General features: G+C 47.5%; 1 protein-coding gene across 4 annotated transcripts; it reads right to left on the bottom strand.

Annotated features, from left to right (window-relative positions):
* Positions 1–361: 361 nt before the first annotated feature.
* ARFRP1 (ARF related protein 1) lies at positions 362–18,384 on the bottom strand. 4 transcript variants are annotated; one of them, XM_073308897.1, is made up of 8 exons: positions 18,228–18,384; positions 16,359–16,458; positions 15,874–15,961; positions 15,292–15,374; positions 12,902–12,983; positions 12,255–12,325; positions 2,859–2,959; positions 362–1,332 (listed from the first exon to the last, which is right to left on the bottom strand). In XM_073308897.1, the coding sequence occupies exons 2-8, from the start codon at positions 16,449–16,451 to the stop codon at positions 1,245–1,247; spliced, it is 606 nt and encodes a 201-aa protein (XP_073164998.1). In that variant the 5' UTR covers positions 16,452–16,458; positions 18,228–18,384; the 3' UTR covers positions 362–1,244. The 4 variants fall into 4 exon arrangements, with proteins under 4 accessions (XP_073164998.1, XP_073165000.1, XP_073164999.1 ...); XM_073308899.1 differs by lacking the exon at positions 18,228–18,384 and adding an exon at positions 17,784–18,038; XM_073308898.1 differs by lacking the exon at positions 18,228–18,384 and adding an exon at positions 16,574–17,293.
* Positions 18,385–18,419: the final 35 nt, after the last annotated feature.

Genomic DNA, 18,419 nt, shown 5'->3' on the forward strand with positions numbered 1-18,419 from the left:
CACGTTAATGCAATGCATCAAAGGTTTAAACAAATGCCACTTTACCTTCTTGTGAAATTATCACTCATTCATGTCCAGATATTAGCATAGCCACAGCACCCAGTCACCCCTGCCAACACCTCATAAACTTCACTCAAGTGTCTTGTTTCAGAAGAGGAATTAACGGAGCACTTGTGAAGGTACTGACTCATTAATAGTTTATGATCACTTTTGCAGGCACCCAACAGGCCTGGGGTTTGGCTGGGAGAGTGGCATTTTTGCATTCTATTTCATTTCCAGTGACCAGAAGCCTGCTGCAAAGGGCGAGTGCCACTAACTCTTTAGTGTGGAGGCCTATTAAACAACTACATCAGCAAGGGAGACAGGCAGAGCAGCATGAAGCTTTATTGTATACTTATCCCACCCAGCTTACAGGCACAGCTTTCATCCTGGAACACACATATAGAGGGCCTCAATCCCTCCTAATTACAGTACAGACACCAGGTATTCTCTCAGTTAGACAGACAGCACAATAGTGCTATTGACAATCAACACGAGGCGACACTTCTGAAGGTCATTTTCCAGTTAAAATAGCCCATTGTGAGCTTACATGCCATCACGCAGCTGCTGGGGTGCTGGCTTCCATCTCCGCGGTACTGTACAGTCACAGCTCACTTTGCCACAGTGGAAATAGAACTATAATCAACATTGACCCTACCCATTGCATTAACAACTGCATAAATAAGGCCAGTAATACCACCTCCAATGATCACTGGGGTGGTGGAGTGCAGACCTTTCCCCTCTGTCCTTCACACACACAGAGCTACCACCTTTGATACAATTAAGGTTTGGAAGTAGTTTCCATCAGTGACTGGAACATGAGAATCCAATGAACTGGCCTCTAGCATCTATTAGATTAAGAACCCAAGAATCATACATCCCACAGCCTAAAGCGATGAAGTTCAAATCTCTAAATCCTCTGCAGTTGCACAGCCTGGCTGCAGCATGAGTTACCACTCAGTATCTGTGAAGGCTGCGTGCTCTCAGGCCAAGGGATTAATACACAACACTAGAAACATTTTCTAGTCCAAATCCTTTGCTCTTACAGTTCTTTTTAGATAGAGAAAAAGAATGTTTGCCTCCAAAAAACAAACAAACAAACAACGAAAGAATCAGGTGTAATAGGAGTCCTGTGGACCTTCTTCTGTAGAGAGAGCAGTCTGTATGGGAAGAAGCTGTCCAGGCCTCAGTTACCCAGCACCTTCTTACGTGATGTCCTTCTGCCTGGGGGGCCGGTGAATGTTCCTCACCACGCATTTCACCATCCACTCAATTCCCTCGTTCACCCCATTGCTGAGGAAACACAAGACAAAAAGCAGTCATGGCCCCGACCATGCCATGCCATGCCTACCACCCACCCCAGCATGTTTAGTTCTCTCTATTCCCTGCAATCCTTCATTTGGATTATTACACTGGCTCCTCACGCATCTGAGGAACAGGATTCAGTTGTATGCATCAAATTTTAAAAATATTCCTCTCTTCGGTTCCCTGTTTATGCCTTTTGATGTGGGTCCCAGCTCGTACACCATGTTTTAGATCCAATTTGCTGGTAGTTAGTGGCTGCGTGAAAGGCTCATGCAAAGCATCAAATCAAATCACTCAACGTTCGGCAGGGTAGGGACTTTACTCTGAATGTCTGGCCAGCTCTATGCCCAGGTCTGCAAACCTCCCAGACTCACCTGAGTCCAGTTTGCAGGGCCCACCTTTGTGATTGGGTACTCACAGCTCTGCCAGGCTTCAGCACCGTTTGAGTTTCTCAATTAATTTTCCATTCGTTCAAACCCCAAACTCAGAACACCACTTGGGAAGAAAATTCCGCAGAGATCAGAGTGTTTGCGCACAACTCTGGGAACTGGAAAGGCTGCATTTCACATGGCTGTTGGCACCCATTCCTGCTCTAGGCATCACCTAGATACCGAGCTTTTGTTCATTTCCTTGGTGGAAATTACTTCTGTGCAAGGGTTACATCAGTAGCTCTCCTATTTGAGAAGGTTCTTTTCTCCTGCTCTCTCTGGTATTCCTGCCATAGGCTTGCAAAGCATTGCTGCCAACTAACCAAAGCTGGCAGGGTACGCTCGACCTGAACTGGATTCAGAGCCTGCATTGTAGCCTTTTCTAACCACTCATAATAGGACTTTGCATTTATACAGAGTAATACTTTTCATCCTAAGAGCTTTATACAAAGTAGGTAGTGATTGTTAGCCCCACAGAACAGAGGGCAACATTTGGAGAAGTTAAGTGATTTTTTTCCCCAAGGTTACACTGGGTGATCACCTGACTTCGACCCCCTTGTTCTAAGCACAAGCAGCACCTCAGTCACCTGTGCATGCATGCTGCAGTATTGTTCTCAGGCCTATCTACTTTGAAATGTAAGTACATCTCCTGCCTGAGAAACCAGAAGGATGGCAAGAGGGTAGTTACTTCTCTTTTTCTGAGAACAGACACCCACCCCTCCCACTGCCAAGAGTCACAAACGCAGTCATATTCCCATTTGGTTTTCTGTGGAAAATGCCTTGCGGAAAAGTTAACTCATGCAACTGGGATCATGGTGCTGCGTCATTAGGCAATAAAGCCGTCACCAACTGTTGCACAATCCAAAGTCTCAAGGTCCTATAGCACTAAGCAAGTTCGTGAACCAGGGAGGGTACCTGCTTTTAGTACAGACGAGCAGTGCACACAGAAATCCCTAGGCCCACAATGCTGTCCTCCTTTCCCCTGCCCCGCTTCTCTGAGCACCCTGCACGTGGTTAGCTCATTCTAGCAACGTACACTCGGTTGCGGCGGTATTTCCCCAGGACACTGTCCAGACCCACACTTACCCAGTGAGAGCTGAGCAGGCCTGCGTCAGGCAGTCTCTCCTCCCAATTTTGTTAATGCAGTCACTAAAGGCTGTCTTGATGTCAGGGATTGACAGACAGGTCTGTAAGGGAAGCCATAAAATATAAGCCTCATATGCTACAATAGAGATCATTGGCCCACCTTCCTGAAATGGATCCTACTGTGCCCAGAGCAGTTTCCAGTATTCCACCTCCTACTGAAAGCAGAGAGGTTTTCAGCTGTTGTCCAGGGTGCTCCACTTGAACTCTGCTCTCTGACCATCGCTAACCAGAGCATCACAGCCTCACCCTGCTTTCTTTCCATCTGAAACTGAATGATCTAGCCTTTGGAGTGAGCTTTAGTGTTTTTGAAAGTATAGAAATGACCTCACTAGCTTCAGACACGTCTATATTTAGGTACGTAAACCTGGCTCTCCAAGGCACAGGCCTCTCCGAGGCAGAAACTGTCATGCCAAATTGTGCAATGGGTTAGTGACACAGACCGATATCCCCTGTGGAGTGAAGTACAGAGCAGAGCACCCTCTGTATCCTTTTCCATCCCATGTGCATGGAAAGACTCCCTCTTCCCATCCACCAAACAAGCCCTCCTCCTCCTCCAAATCACTCCCTACAACACCTGGACTTCACAAAGCCTTTCCAAAACCACCTCAACAGGGGGCCTGCACCAACCCCAGCCCTGGCCAGAATCCCAGACAGAAAGGAACCATTTTGTCTGTTTCTGTAGCAGACCCTGGGAAAGAGATGGTGTTTCCTCAGCACTGAGTGCACTAGTGGAACTCAAAGAAAACGGCTCAAATGTCATCTCAGCTCACGCCTCTGCAACATTTCCATTAGCTAATGTGGCCTCCCTAGACTTTTCTTCCGGCAGGGAGTAGTGTATTCTTGTTAGTGGGCCCGTGACTCAGACTCACTTCGCCTGCATACTTTCTATGCCACTGGGTCAGTTTGTTCTCGGTTGACATAGGCTGACCAGTTCTTGGGTGCAGGTACATTGTCCACGTGCCCAGACTGCTAGGAGGAGTGGATTTTAGAACATGTAAGTGAATAAAAAGAAGAGGAGGCCAACGTGACCCACCCTGCTCCTAACCTTCCCCGACACAACATTGCCATGAGGAAGCTTTACCCTTCTCAGACTAATGAATCAGGCTTTCAGATTACGACCTCTCGGGTCAGAATGGCAAGAGACCTTTGGTTCTCCCCTCCTCCTGGCACCACTGGAATCCTGTAGTTCTCACCTCTCGTTCCCGTCGCTGCTAATCAGACACAGTTTACAGAAACTTTAGAAAGCGTTAGGGTCAAATGAAAGCGTAGCTGTTGAAATTTTCGCTCTGGCTTCCCTCAGTGACACAGACTGTCAATGGAAAGCCATGATCTCATAATTATCTGTGTCCTGCTTGCTAACTGCCACATTGACATTTTCTTACATGCTTGTGCAAAAGACAGTTGGAGCTCAGGCTCCAGAAACCAGCAGTGATTAATTAAAAAGCCTCTAAAAGACATGAACAGACTTGAGAAGTTTAATTAAAACGTGATTAATGTACACATGAACGTTAGCCACAGGAAATGATTTGGTTCAGAGTTTCCACATTTCTAAATTAGAGCAGGAGGGTGGAAAAGAGGAGATGTGATGACGACATGTGGTGGCCTAAGTAAAGTCTAGGAGCCGGGATCTCATACGCTCTAATTCCTGTTCCAACACTGATGCTCTCTTAGTAGTCCTGGACAGGTCATTTCAGTGCTTTATTTTTAACTAGGCATTAGCCCAGCCTCCCTCTTTGCAAGCATAGTTTGAACCTGCAGCTAGTTACAGGCTCAGACCTACTTTTGAGCCAGTTAAGTATCTTGTTCAAGGAGCAAATCAGGACTTTATCTGCCCAAGGAGCAGAATTTTGCGCTCACAATTACTGCAGACAAGGAAAAAACACTACAGGTATAATTTGTGCAGATTGTGCCCGCCAGATGAAAATCCATCTTCAACAAGGCTAGACCTTAAATTTATCTTCCTTGTCTGCAAGATGGGGATAATGATCCTTGATACCTATTGCAGCACACTGAGGCGTTGCATGGTTAACATAGGGGAGTCCTCTGAGGAGGAGTGCTGGAAGGGAGTACCATTATTCTTCAGTGCTCCTGAAAGCGAGAGGCTATTGGCAGTTGGAGCCAGGGTTAGCATGTGTTTCCCTGCCCAGCTCAGCCAATGCCCCTGACTGTGGCCTTGTGCACCTCCCCTTGCTATTCTAGCCCTGTCTTGCACTTGAACAGTGACAGCTAATTGTGCAATTTCTAGTGAGCCAACCAGGACTAATAGGAAACCATTTTCTCTTGTGCCCCAAGTTGGGCTTTGAACTCCTGCTCTCCAGCAGCAAAAGGTGAGTGTACAAATCAACTGTACTACTTAGACCAGGGGTCTCAAACTCCCAGCCCACAGGCCATCTGCAGCCCAAGAACCTCCCCAATGTGGCCCGCAGGGCTCCAGCAATTTTGGGGCCGGGTTTCTCCCTTGGCCCTGCCTGCCACCCCCAGGTGCTCCCCCCCCCGGCCCACCATGCATCGCGCCCAGGGCACCAGCTGCGCAGTGGAGCTGAGCAGCTTCTACCTGCTTGCTCCACATGTCTGCCGGACCCTCCCTGCAGCCCCGGGCTGTGCCTCCGCACGCTGCCCCTGCCCCGAGCGCCCCTGCAGCCAATGGGAAGCTGTGGGGGCAGTGCCTGGGGGAAGCCACGTGCGGAAGCCCCCCAGCCCACCCAAGAACCCCAGGTAAGCGCTGCACCCCCACCCCCTCCTAGAGCCTGCATCCCCAGCCCACTGCCCCAGCCCAGAGCCTGCACCCAGCACCCAAACTCCATCCCAGAGCCCAACCTCTCACCCCTTCTGCACCCAAACTCCCTCCCAGAGCCTGCACCCCAATCCTCTACCCCAGACCTCCTCCCCCACCCAAACTCCCTCCCAGAGCCTGCACCCCAATCCTCTACCCCAGTCCTCCTCCCCCACCCAAACTCCCTCCCAGAGCCTTAGGCTGGCTGGGGCTGGAGTTTTGGGGGGCGAGTTCTGGGCAACATGAGTGAAATCATTGGCCCGCTGGGAGGATTTGAGGACTGGCATTGGCCCAAAGGTAAACTGAGTTTGAGACCCCTGGCTTAGACCATATGCTACAGTTCGCCAGCCGTGGAGCCATAACAATCAACTCTCCGCTTCTTTAATCGGCTGCAACGTGTAAATACGATACGTCCAGTCACCTGTTGTGTGGCTCACTCGAACCCTAACTGCGTTGTGAGTCAGACGGGCCCTTGGAGAGGCAGAACTCACAACAGAGGGTCTGGAAGGTGAGTGAGACACCACCACACTGAAATGATTGCGCCCCTACAGATTTTGTAGGCACTCTCTCAGGCACAATGTTCACTGAGCAAAGAGAAGGGCAGAGCTAATCACCTCCTGACAAATGGAAATTCAGGCCAAGATCCGTACTAGTGAAGATGAAGAGCGCTGCCTACCAGGAAATGCCCGCTAGGAAATGCGTAGTATTTACTGTAACATGACCTTTTTTTATTTGGAAAGTGCGACTTTGCAATGCTAAGCTGCTGGACATTAAAACCTCTGAGGTAACTCACGTTGAAGGGACACCGTTCAGCTTATCACGTTTTGATAAGCTACATCAGATTCTCCACGGAAGGCTTATGGGTAGACAGAGCACTGACTCATTTGGCTATAACGTCCGATGTGACTTTTCAGAATCTTTGAAAAATTCCAAGGAGCAGCAAGATGCAAGTGAAGAGGCGAGAGGGCCCTGTAGGATGCTCTGTGTTAGGATCTGGAGCTCAGGGAAGAAAACAGTTCTACTGCCTGGACTAGTATTTTGGGATAGAGCAGAGGGGGCACATGCACATATGCACCCCTGCTACCCGCATCTGTAGAAACTCTCCTGAATGACAGGATCTAGGCCTTAAGTAATAGGGGGCTTTTACCTCTCAACTGCATATTCCCCCTTTAATCTCCCCCATCCCTCTAGCGTAGGTACATCTACAGCCCACGCATCATCACAACCCCAAGCGTTCTAACTGTACCGCACCAGCGAGCGAGGCCCAAGGTATACCGACTTCAATGAATTCACTTGTCCTGATCCAAACAGGCCAGTAAGGCACACTATTGTTACAGCAGACATCACCTACTGCTGTTGTTACACCCAGCCTGCCAAGTTCTTTTTCTCTGTGCGCAAGACACTTTTGTCTTGGAAGAAATACTCGTGTTAGATTGGTTTCAGAGTAACAGCCGTGTTAGTCTGTATTCGCAAAAAGAAAAGGAGTACTTGTGGCACCTTAGAGACTAACCAATTTATTTGAGCATGAGCTTTTGTGAGCTACAGCTCACTTCATCGGATATGAAGTGAGCTGTAGCTCACGAAAGCTCATGTTCAAATAAATTGGTTAGTCTCTAAGGTGCCACAAGTCCTCCTTTTCTTTTCGTGTTAGATTGTGGCTGCCTAAGGTTCTGGGATAGAGAGAGTGGTGTGCAAAGCAGGAGCATTTGCTCTCTGCTGTGGGCTCTGGTTCGAGTCAATTCTAAAGGCAAAGTTGCTCCCTGGGAATCAGGCTTTGGTGCTGGGCTGAGACTGCTGAAAGAAGAGACTGCTGGCATCTGTCATCCAGGACTGGTATGTGTGTCACTACAGTCAATAGATTACACTTGGAATATAGCCAGACTCTGCATCACTGGTTTCTCCTCCACTTCTTGAGGCCTTGCTTGTTGGCTTCAATCTGATACCGCTCAACAGAGAGGCAATGCTACAATAGTAGTGTGGTGACTTCTCTCATCCAACCCCTGCCGAAGGGACAAGACTTTACAGTCTTGACCCTTACCATGGTGGTACAGTGGACACCGCTACAACACCAGGTTAGTTTGATATTAGGCCTGGTCTACGCTATGAGGGGGGGAATCGATCTAAGATACGCAACTTCAGCTACAAGAATAGTGTAGCTGAAGTCGACGTATCTTAGATCGACTTAGAATCAGTTACTTCGCGTCCTCGTGGCGCGGGATCAACGGCCGTCGCTCCCCCGTCGACTCCGCTTCCGCCTCTCGCCCTGGTGGAGTTCCAGAGTAGACGGCAGAGCGATCGGGGATCGATTTATCGTGTCTACACTAGATGCGATAAATCGATCCCGGATAGATGGATCACTACCTGCCGATCCGGCGGGTAGTGTAGACGTGGCCTTAGACTCACTATAAGCTGGAAACTGATTTGGCTTTCAGAAGTTATCCCAGGCTCCCACTCACAGGCTTTGGAGGATTGGCCAGAACAAAAGAAAGCAGGATGAGAAATAAAGACCATCTTCACTGCTGCTCCCTCTGTCCAGTGCAAAATAGCCAGCCTGGAGGCTTTTCAAAAGCACTGTAGTTCCAACGGCCATGCACACCAGCTCCCTCTGGGTGGCCATTCTCCATGATCTATTAACTTCACATGTTTAGCCATTGGAAGCCCTTCTGTGCTGTGATGTAGAGGCCCAGAGCGTCAGTCTACTTCACTGTGTCCAGATCTCTACAAAGGACTTGGGGGGAGATATTTTCACCACTCATGGCACAAACAAACTTGGAGAGGCTCCACCTCAATAGTAGTTTTGAATGCTGTAGTCACCCAGGAGGCTAGGAACAACTTTTACACACTATTTCGGTCACTTCTCTTTCTTGTTGGCCCCGCAATGATGGTTACTTATTGTGACTTATAGAACCAGGCAATCATTGACCCTCAATGGAAACGCAGGTCAGAGGAAAACCAAGGCAGGGTTTATGCTGACTACATTAAGCAGCTAGTGCACTAGGATGAAGAATCTGCTTTGAGGATTTAATCACACTTTGTCTCAAGAGGAAGAACAGCAGCGGGGTCAGCAGTAGGTTGTTGATACAAGGATACACCACTTTTGACAGAGTAGTTGCTTTATTACAGCCTCCAAAAGGAACGCATGAATTGGGATCCTGAAAACCATTCCTTTCGGCCAGACACATTTGAATGCTTGGGAGAGAACGTCAGCATAGTTTAAGATTATTTTCCCCCCATGCTTGCAAAGAGATATTTTAGAACGTCATTTTGTTTCTTACGTAAAACCATCTAAACTAAGAACAAAGTGATGGAAATCAGATCAGTAAGCACACAGGATAGCATGTCATTACAACAATACAACCCACACAAAGACTGCCCTGGAAAGGTCAGATTCATTAGTTATTTCAAAGCAAAGTCACACAACTGCAGAAACTGTTTTCACTTGAGGAATAAATCTGCATCTCAACTCTCCATAAACAGTAAATTCCATAAAATCCCTTTTATGAAGAATGGCTGTTTCCAAGACACAGTCACTTCCCAGAATGGTCTTGCTTTTAAATCTTAGGAGCAGGCTTAAATCCTTTTATGAAGGATCTAGAGAGGGCTCCAGGGGAAGTGCTGCACCTGAAGGGACCCTGTCTATTTTCATGTCCTTGACTGGAAAAAGACAGTGATGTCACAGAGCCACAGTGTCGGGAATATGCTTGAAATAAATATGGGCTCTTTAAATGCCTCACGAGCAACTGACTAGCAGGATAGGAATAAGATTGGGACTGTTCTGCTAATTCCAGGATGGGTAGCAACGCTACCAGTGAGAAACATTTAAAGAAAAGAAAATGCATGACCAGCATACCCGATCTGCCATGATATTCTTGGCTTCCTAGAATATAATCTTATTTTATGGATAGGTTAAAATAGTAGGGATGCAGTGTTTCCTAGTGGATACAGCACTGGCCTGGGACTCAGACCTGGGTTCTATTCCTGGCTCTACCACTGAGAGGCTAGCTGACCTTTGGCAAGTCACTGCCTCTGTGCCTCAGTTTCCCATACATAAAATGAGGATATTAATACAAGCCTCCTTTATTAAGCACATTGAGATCTACTGCTGAAAAGTGCTACATAAACTAGGTATTATCAAAAATTGGAATTGCCAGTAGGGGCAGGAAGAGGCAAATTTCCTAAATTCTGCACCACTAACAACTATGAGGCAAGATCACCAAACTCCATGAACACACAGCTATCCACCAGTACTCCTCCCATCTCTTTTTGTAAGGCCTATCAGGAAAAAATGGGGGCTCTCCAAAGCTCTGGGGTTTCAGACTTCATTTTCAGAAATGTCAAATGATTCCCTTGCAATGACCACATCTCCCTACATTTACATACCACAGCCCATACTCAGAATACGTTATAAATGGGCAGGTCACAGTTTTCCAAAATAAAATGTTTTTTGCATGAAGTTTCAGCCTCACAATTTTCCCATGACACTGACATTTTTATCACCCCAGTCACACAGGAAAAAGAGCGTAAGCTCACATTTATGCAGGTTTTACTAGGATAAGCAATCAAAAAAATGTAAACTTGTCTAAACATTAGGGATTCCCACTCAAAACCACTTGAAATATCTTTGTGGGAGAAACTGTGAGGTTACATAGCTCTGTCACCAAACCAGTCTGTCTTCAGTCAGTCTAAATGCAAAAAGTTCTGATCTGAATCTTCAGACTTAGCACTGACTATGCATCGGATATATTAAGAGAAGCTGTATTGTACCATTGGTGGGGTCCCACACTCCGGTGAGCACGGTGCAGCCTACTTGCATTGAACTTGCATTCTATGCTTTTGACAATGCCAAATGCTGTTACTCTGAAGTGCCAGGGCAAACTGGAACAGTTCTTGGAACCAGTGTATATGACTGGTTGTGAGTGGCTGAATATGAGAGCGAAGATGGAAATGGATTATGGGGCCCTGGTGTAAATTACAGTGTTTCATGGCAGCTTATATTCCAGTTTCCCCACAGTAAAGCAGCTTCTTTTACAGATAGAGAATCTGAAATAAGAGATTCAGTGACATCCCCAAGTCACAGAGCTCGTCAGTGGCAAAACTAGGGCTAGAATTCAGGAGGCCCTGGCACTCAGGCCCATACTAATTCTTCTAGATCAGGGGTAGGCAACCTATGGCGTGTATGCCAAAGGTGGCATGCGTGCCAAAGGCGGCATGCGAGCTGATTTTCAGTATCACTGACACCGCTCAGGTCCTGGCCACCGGTCCTGGGGGCTCCGCTGCCAGCCTGGGGTTCCATCCGCCGGCCCCACTCAGCCCACTCTGCAGCTGGCCCCAGCCTGGGGCAGTGAGGGGTGCAGACAGGGGCAAGAGGGGACACAGCTCACCACCCCCACCTCAAAAATTGTTCCAGTGCCACTGTACTGGGATATTTTTAAGTCCTGATTTGCCACATGGAACAGCGCCACATGGAACAGCGCACTGCATTTGACGTTGAGATTAGAATGTTCATACAAGAACTGGAATCAGAATTTTCTGACAGATTTCAAGATTTCCAGCAATTTGGCCCAGTGCTTTCTTTTCTAATTAAACCTGAAAAGTTCAACGAAAGTGACTTGGATTTGTCTGTATTTCAGTGGATGGGTGTCGAAGATTTCGAAATGAAGCTCATTCAGTTAAAAAGCTCAGAACTGTGGGCAAAGTTTGGAGATCTGCGGAGTGCACTTGATGCATCCGATGAAGAGAGCTGTAGCTCACGAAAGCTTATGCTCAAACAAATTTGCTAGTCTCTAAGGTGCCACAAGTCCTCCTTTTTTATTAAAATGTATCTGGCTCTCTCTAGAGGATAACAGATGTTACTGCAGCTCTTGGAATTCCAGGTAGACCATATGAAAAAGGAAAGAGAGAAGTCTTACATTTCCTTAGAACAGCAAACTGTCACTCAAACAGTATCCACAACTTGATCTGAAACTACAGTAGGTCTATTCTGTAATTCTAGATATCCAAGAGAGTTTTGAAATTATAAACCCAGGAAAAAACAGGCTGAATCTTCTGCCATTCACTGCTTTTTCCAATGGAGAACTGTAGCAGAGACTGTCTCTTTGAGTAATGCTGGTCTGGTTCAAGGAAAGAAGAACGAGAGCATCTCATCACATGATTTGTCACACCGGTATGAGATTACATGAGCACCGAGTTTCACTGGGTGTTATTACTCATCAAAAATTGGATCAGTTGTATTAGGTCAATATTTAAAAAAAACCAGCCCTGTACTGTGTTGGTGTTCACATAAAGTACACGACAGCTACTGCAAAGATGGAAATATTTGCTAGAGAGTCATTTTACAATGTGGAGGGAGGGGAGGGGAGGGGAGAGAGGAAAATACTTGAAAAATCAAATTCACAGCAATTACGTCGAATAGCAAGAAAGCATTGCCATTGCTCAGCCTAAGAGCAGGAAACAAATGCAGAGTGAATACACGGCCCACCTTTTTTAAGCTAAAATAACATGCAAGAAATTTGCTCAGTTGAGAACACAATGTACGGGGGTGGAATGTCAGGAGATGATCTTACCTCTACATCCTGCTTGTTAGCTAACACCAGTATGGGAACCCCTTCCAGAGCTTCACTGGTGACCACTTTCTCTGTAAAGCACAGAAACAGGCAATGTCTAGGTAACTCTAGAACATATAGAGACTCCTCCAAATACAAAAATTACATTGGCTGGATAGACAGGAGTGAAAGCCACCATGTGCATCACTGCTTACTTTGATCAAACCTAGAACCAAATTAGTCATGGCACAAAAACATTACAACTTCCACCCTTTACTTTGATCAACTGAGTATTTTATGCAGGTATTAATTGGATAGGTTATAAAAAATTTGCTACATTTGGAATAAGGGACAAAATGCTGACAGACAAGGAAAACAAGACCAAGGAAAGATCCAAGAGAACTAAAGGCGACTACAACTAAAGGTTTTGTCAGTAACAATGTCTGAATGACAGAACAGGCAACACGCCCAAACAGTCCCATTGATTTCAAAACATATACCTGCAAAGTATGCAAGCCATGATATGCACATAGGTGGTCACATGCGTAATACAATCAACTGTATATTTCAATCAGAGTGGCAGGAAGGGGTTTGACTGAAATAAAAGGAAGTCTTCACAGGATATAATGATAAGGACATAACTACAAGTAAAAACCCAGCGTACTCACCAAAAGCTCTTTTAGAGTCTGAGAGCCTCTCTTCATCAGTGGAGTCGATAACATAGATGACCCCATGGGATTCAGCATAGTACTGAAATCACAGCACAGGTGTTAGTCTCTAACAGTTGGGGATGCTTGCTTGTCTTTTCAACATTGATGTGGATTTAATATGATTTTTGGTACTCATGAAAGAGATGGACCAAGATCAAATAGCCAGAGCCAGGCACGGTCCCGGCAGTTGATTTTGCAAGCTCCATCTACGCAGATCTGCCGAAGTTCCTCTATCCAGACAGGTAAGATGCACTGCCTGCTCCTCCTGTTGTGGGCCTCCTACTGAATTCTGCCAATACATCTCAATCTCGACTTACAGTACCCTGTGCTAGTCCAGTGCCACAGGCTCTCTTAAGCAGAGCCTGACAGTGGTACTCAGCTGTGCGGATGTTTTCAGATGTGCACAAATTCACAAAGGGCTACACAGAGATGACAAAACTCATTACATTTATTCCAGGAAACAGATTTGAACCTGTTGAGCTGGCCTCACCCAACAGAGCACCACAGCGTGGATTGGGTGGCTTTTAGAGCATGGTACAAAGGGTGTTTAATCAAGTGTTCTATTAACTAATGATCTGGTAGCTATGAGGATCCGTTTGTCAGACAAGTACACCCAACAGTAAAGGTGGCTTGTCTGGATGACCTGCGGGTACATTTATTCAATTTTACATTGGACAGCAGCCAGATGCTATTGTGAAGGGTATGTAATAATTCTTCCTGGCAATGTAGGTTATAACATGACACAGGACTCTGCCGGAGAGGTTAGTGCCCAGCACGCAGGGCTCTTAGGGATGGAGACTGCTGCTGCTAACAGTTACAGACATTACTTTTTCACAGTGCTGTAATAACCAAGGGGCATGGTCAAGCCAAAAATTCCTAAGTTCTAATACTGGCTTTCATAGATTTTTAAGGCCACAAGGGACTATTTAACCTCCTCTAGTACAAGCAAGAGAAGCTCCCCCAATAATTTTTGCATCAAACCCGTAACTCCTGTTGGAGCAATAATACCTAGCTCTTGTAAAGCACTTTTAGATTATGGCTGAGAAGCACTACACAATGAAAGTCAGTATCAATATCCCTATTTTACACTTTATAACCTATCTTTTAAGAAGCTATCCAAGCTAGACTACCACGTCACTCTGTGATCTTGTGCACATAACTTCTGGGTTAATTAAGCTCTGCCCCAATTTCCTCTACTTGTTATATAGGGATGAGAATAGTGGCACTTACCTGACATGGGTGCTGTGAGAAGTAGTTAGTGTCTGTAAATCTACAGTAACTCCTCACTTAAAGTCGTCCCAGTTCATGTTGTTACATTGCTGAGCAATTAGAGAACATGCTCATTTAAAGCTGCGCAATGTTCTCTTGTAACATCGTTTGGCAGCCGCCTGCTTTGTTCACTGCTTGCAGAAAGAGCAGCCCTTTGAAGCCAGTGGTGGGGCCTTGGAAGTAGGGCGGACCAGCAGCCCCCAATCAGCTCCCCACTCCCCTAAGTTCCCTGTGTGGCAGCAGCCCAGCTGCGCTGAGCAGTTCAGCTGTCCCTCCCGACACTGCCATGTGCTGCTCCCGCCCTCTGCCTTGGAGCTGCTCCCCCGGAGTCTCCTGCTTGCTCTGGGGGGGAGGGGGAGGAGGAGAGGGGTGTTAATAGCAGGGTGTTCCCCTCCTCCTCCCTGCTACTTTACCCCATTTCCACAGAGCAGGGGAGGGACACGACAGGGCTCAGGATGGAGGGAGCTTGCCGACAGTAGCTGCTGTCTCAAGCTGCTGATCTACTTAAAAAGGCAATGTGCTTTGAGTGGGGTCAGCCCTGTCTCCCCACCCTCCATTCTGTGCTGCCTTGTAGAGTGTGAGGCTACATTAACAACAATGTGTTAACCCTTAAGGGCTCAGCTGAGTGTTAGTTCATCATTCAGCAGTAAGGCATTCCCTGGGAAATATCCCCCCCTCTGACTCCACCACCTCAACCAAGCTTCACAATCATCATGGCTGTGTACAGTATTAAATTGTTTGTTTAAAACTTATACTGTGTATGTGTGTGTATATATTAAAATATAGTCTTATCTAGCAAAAAAATTTTCCCTGGAACCTAACCCCCCCATTTACATTAATTCTTATGGGGAAATTGGATTCGCTTAACATTTTTCAGGAACGTAACTACAACATTAAGCGAGGAGTTACTACACGTGTAACTGTTAAATATTAATTTTTGTGACTCTCTCAAACAGAGAAGTGGAACAACAGCACAAGGGTCAGTGCTAAGGAGCAGGGCTGGCTAATTATAAAGTATCCCTGTTTCTCTGCAACTCTGAGACACAAAACATTTAAAATAGAGAAGTTATTTCCCCTACCTTGTCCCAGAGGGACTGCAGCTCATCCTGTCCTCCAAGATCCCAGAACATTAGCCGGGCTTTGCCCACATCAATAGTACCAACTAGGGCAGGGAAAGAAGAAAAAATAACCCAATGCAGACTGACTGTTCTCTAAAGCAGGCAGGCATGCATAGTCCCACAGGAGGGAAGGCAGGCTGGAAGAGCAGCGTTAATCCTCAGCAGGATAGCAGTACCTATCATTGGCAGATAGTGGGTTAAACTGACCTTTGTATCAGCAGATACAAACCCATTGATTTCAGTGGAGTTACCCCAGTGTAAATAAGATCAGAATCAGGCTAACTTCAATGGTGTTACCGTGCTGAATTTGGCTTAGCATCACTAAATGAGGCACACTCGCCTTCAGATCCAGCATGTTTTCTCCATCTGATGGAGAAGTCCATTTGCTCTTTAAAGCATGCGTGGGCAGGTGTGTGGGGGAGGGGGGGTGTTGGTAGGGTCGCTCTTATCAGGAACTATTTTCACAGTGTAAACTCTTGGAATGATCACTTGTTGTCTAACTTTGTCTGAGGCAGCAAAAAACCTCTAAACAGATTCACTTACTGTTTAAGCCCACAGTGGTAGTGATTTTGGATAAGCTCATCCCCTTGTAGGTCCTGTTAAATCGGGTTTTAGTCTGCTCAAGGAAGGTCTGAAAGGGAAGAAGAAATAAAACTAGCTACTATTATATACTCTTTATTGGCAAGGACAATCCTATCCAAGACCTGTTCTCCCCCCTATTGGATCAGGATTCGCCATGAAATCTTAGAATACAACACAGACCTTAGTTTTCCACTATAGCACAGAGCCATGGAAGAGTTCACAGGTGATTATGCGCTTAGCGAAGCCCATGCTGGTGTGTGTCTGAAGGCTTACTGTACTAAAATTAGATGTGTGGGAGTCAAATTCATACTTGGGATAACACCACTGAAACAACTGAAGTGACACCAGGGAAGAAATTGGCCCGTGCTAACATAGTTGTGTTTTTGGGGAGGAGTGAGTGGGGCTGCATGTGCCCTCCATGTTAACGGGTAACTAAAAGCACATACCGTTTTCCCCGCATTGTCCAGCCCAAGGATCAAAATGCAGTACTCATCCCTACGGAACATGTACTTATAAAGTCCAGACAGCAGTGTATACATCCTGCTCCTGCAACAAATATCAAGACATCAGCAAATGAGTCTTCCCAGGGCCTTCCATTCAACTGTATAATTCTGTTCACTGCCAGATGATAATACAATTTTATATTTATATAGCACCTCACCTTGTGGGATCACAGAGCAACTCACAGACTCTAGGAAACAGACCTTAAAAAGAATTCAAGGCCAGATTTTCAAGTGCTCAAACTCAATACTTGGGGGTGGATTTTCAAGAGAGCTCAACTCTTGTTTAGGCATCTAAATAGGTCCAGATTTTCAAACACGCTCAGCACCCAGCAGCTTCTGTCACGACACCGATGGCCAGATTTTCCAAAGAGCTCAGCACCTAATGTGCACCCCTCACGCTGACCATTTTTGAAAAATCTAACCACTTATTTTGGTGACTAAATGGGAGCTGAGCACTCGTGAGTATTAGTCTAGATAGCGCTCTGAAATGTAGCTACCTCCGCAAAGCAAGGGCGACAGCCAGATGCGTAGCACCCACACATGTGCAGAGAGGGGGTATTTTGACTAAGAATGAAGAGGGCAACCCCTACCTCTGATGAGACACACTGGGGCACACTTAACGATTACATGGAGCAGACAGGACCTATGTTTTAAAAACCTACGAAAACAGTTTCTTGTCAGAATTCAAACATTCCCCGGCAGGACCTCCTCTCGCAGTGTTTGCAGTATACACATTGCATCACCACCTGCATGAGGACCAGACCCTGAAACTGACCAGGCGGTACCCTGAGGATGGCTCTAGACTGTTCTCAGTGGTAGCAGATGACAGAACGAGGAGTAATGGTCTCAAGTTGCAGTGGGGGAGGTTTAGGTTGGATATTAGGAAAAACTTTTTCACTAAGAGGGTGGTGAAACACTGGAATGCGTTACCTAGGGAGGTGGTAGAATCTCCTTCCTTAGAGGTTTTTAAGGTCAGGCTTGACAAAGCCCTGGCTGGGATGATTTAACTGGGAATTGGTCCTGCTTCGAGCAGGGGGTTGGACTAGATGACCTTCTGGGGTCCCTTCCAACCCTGATATTCTATGATTCTATGAGTGAGGGTGGCAGACTCAGACAAAGCCAGGTGGCTGCTGTACAAACAAGAACAGGAGGACTTGTGGCACCTTAGACACTAACCAATTTATTTGAGCATGAGCTTTCGAGAGCTCTAGTGAGCTCTACGGTGCCACGAGTCCTCCTTTTCTTTTTGCGAATACAGACTGACACGGCTGCTGCTCTGAAGCCTGCTGGAAAAACAAGCACTCTTCCACGGGGCTTGCCTAGCAGGGGTGCGCACACACACTTCGCCCAACCCGAGGCCAAGTTTACTTCAAGTTTATGAAGGGGGCGATATGCTGTGGCGGCCTGTGAGAGCAGGCGGCCTGTGAGAGCAGGCGGCTGAGCGCGGTGACTGAAGGTGCCTGCCGTTCCACACCGATGACAAGGGGGGTGCTGGCCTCTCCCCGGGAGCCGGAGGCCTGCAGTCACAGCATCTCACAGAGCCCCCAGAGTCTACAGCAGGGCCCACGCCCCCATCCCCGGGGTCACCCGGCTCCGGCTGCCGAGCTGGGGCCGGGGCCCAGAGATTCCCCCTCCCGCCCGTATCCCCGGGGTCACCCGGCTCCGGCTGCAGGGATTTGGGCCGGGCCCATCGACCCATCCCCGCCCGCCGGGGCCGCCCCCCAGCTCGACCCGGACGCCCCGCGCCGAGGCCGGGCCCCGGCCGCGAGCCCCCCGCGGCCGGTGGCGAGCAGGGAAGGCCCCGCCCCCTACCTGGGTGACGGATCTCGGCGGCCCCGCAGCCCCCCGCTTCCTGCTGCGGCTCCGTATCAGCCCCCCCACCTGGGTGGGCGGCACCCGCGTCCCGCCGGGCACCCTGGGAAACGGAGTTCCTCCGGCTGAGACGGCCCGCGCCAGCGGCTCGGAAGAAGGAGGCCTAGTGGACTACCACTCCCAGAATGCTTC

The sequence above is a fragment of the Lepidochelys kempii genome, chromosome 13, assembly GCF_965140265.1.
Source record: "Lepidochelys kempii isolate rLepKem1 chromosome 13, rLepKem1.hap2, whole genome shotgun sequence".
NCBI lineage: Eukaryota > Metazoa > Chordata > Testudines > Cheloniidae > Lepidochelys > Lepidochelys kempii.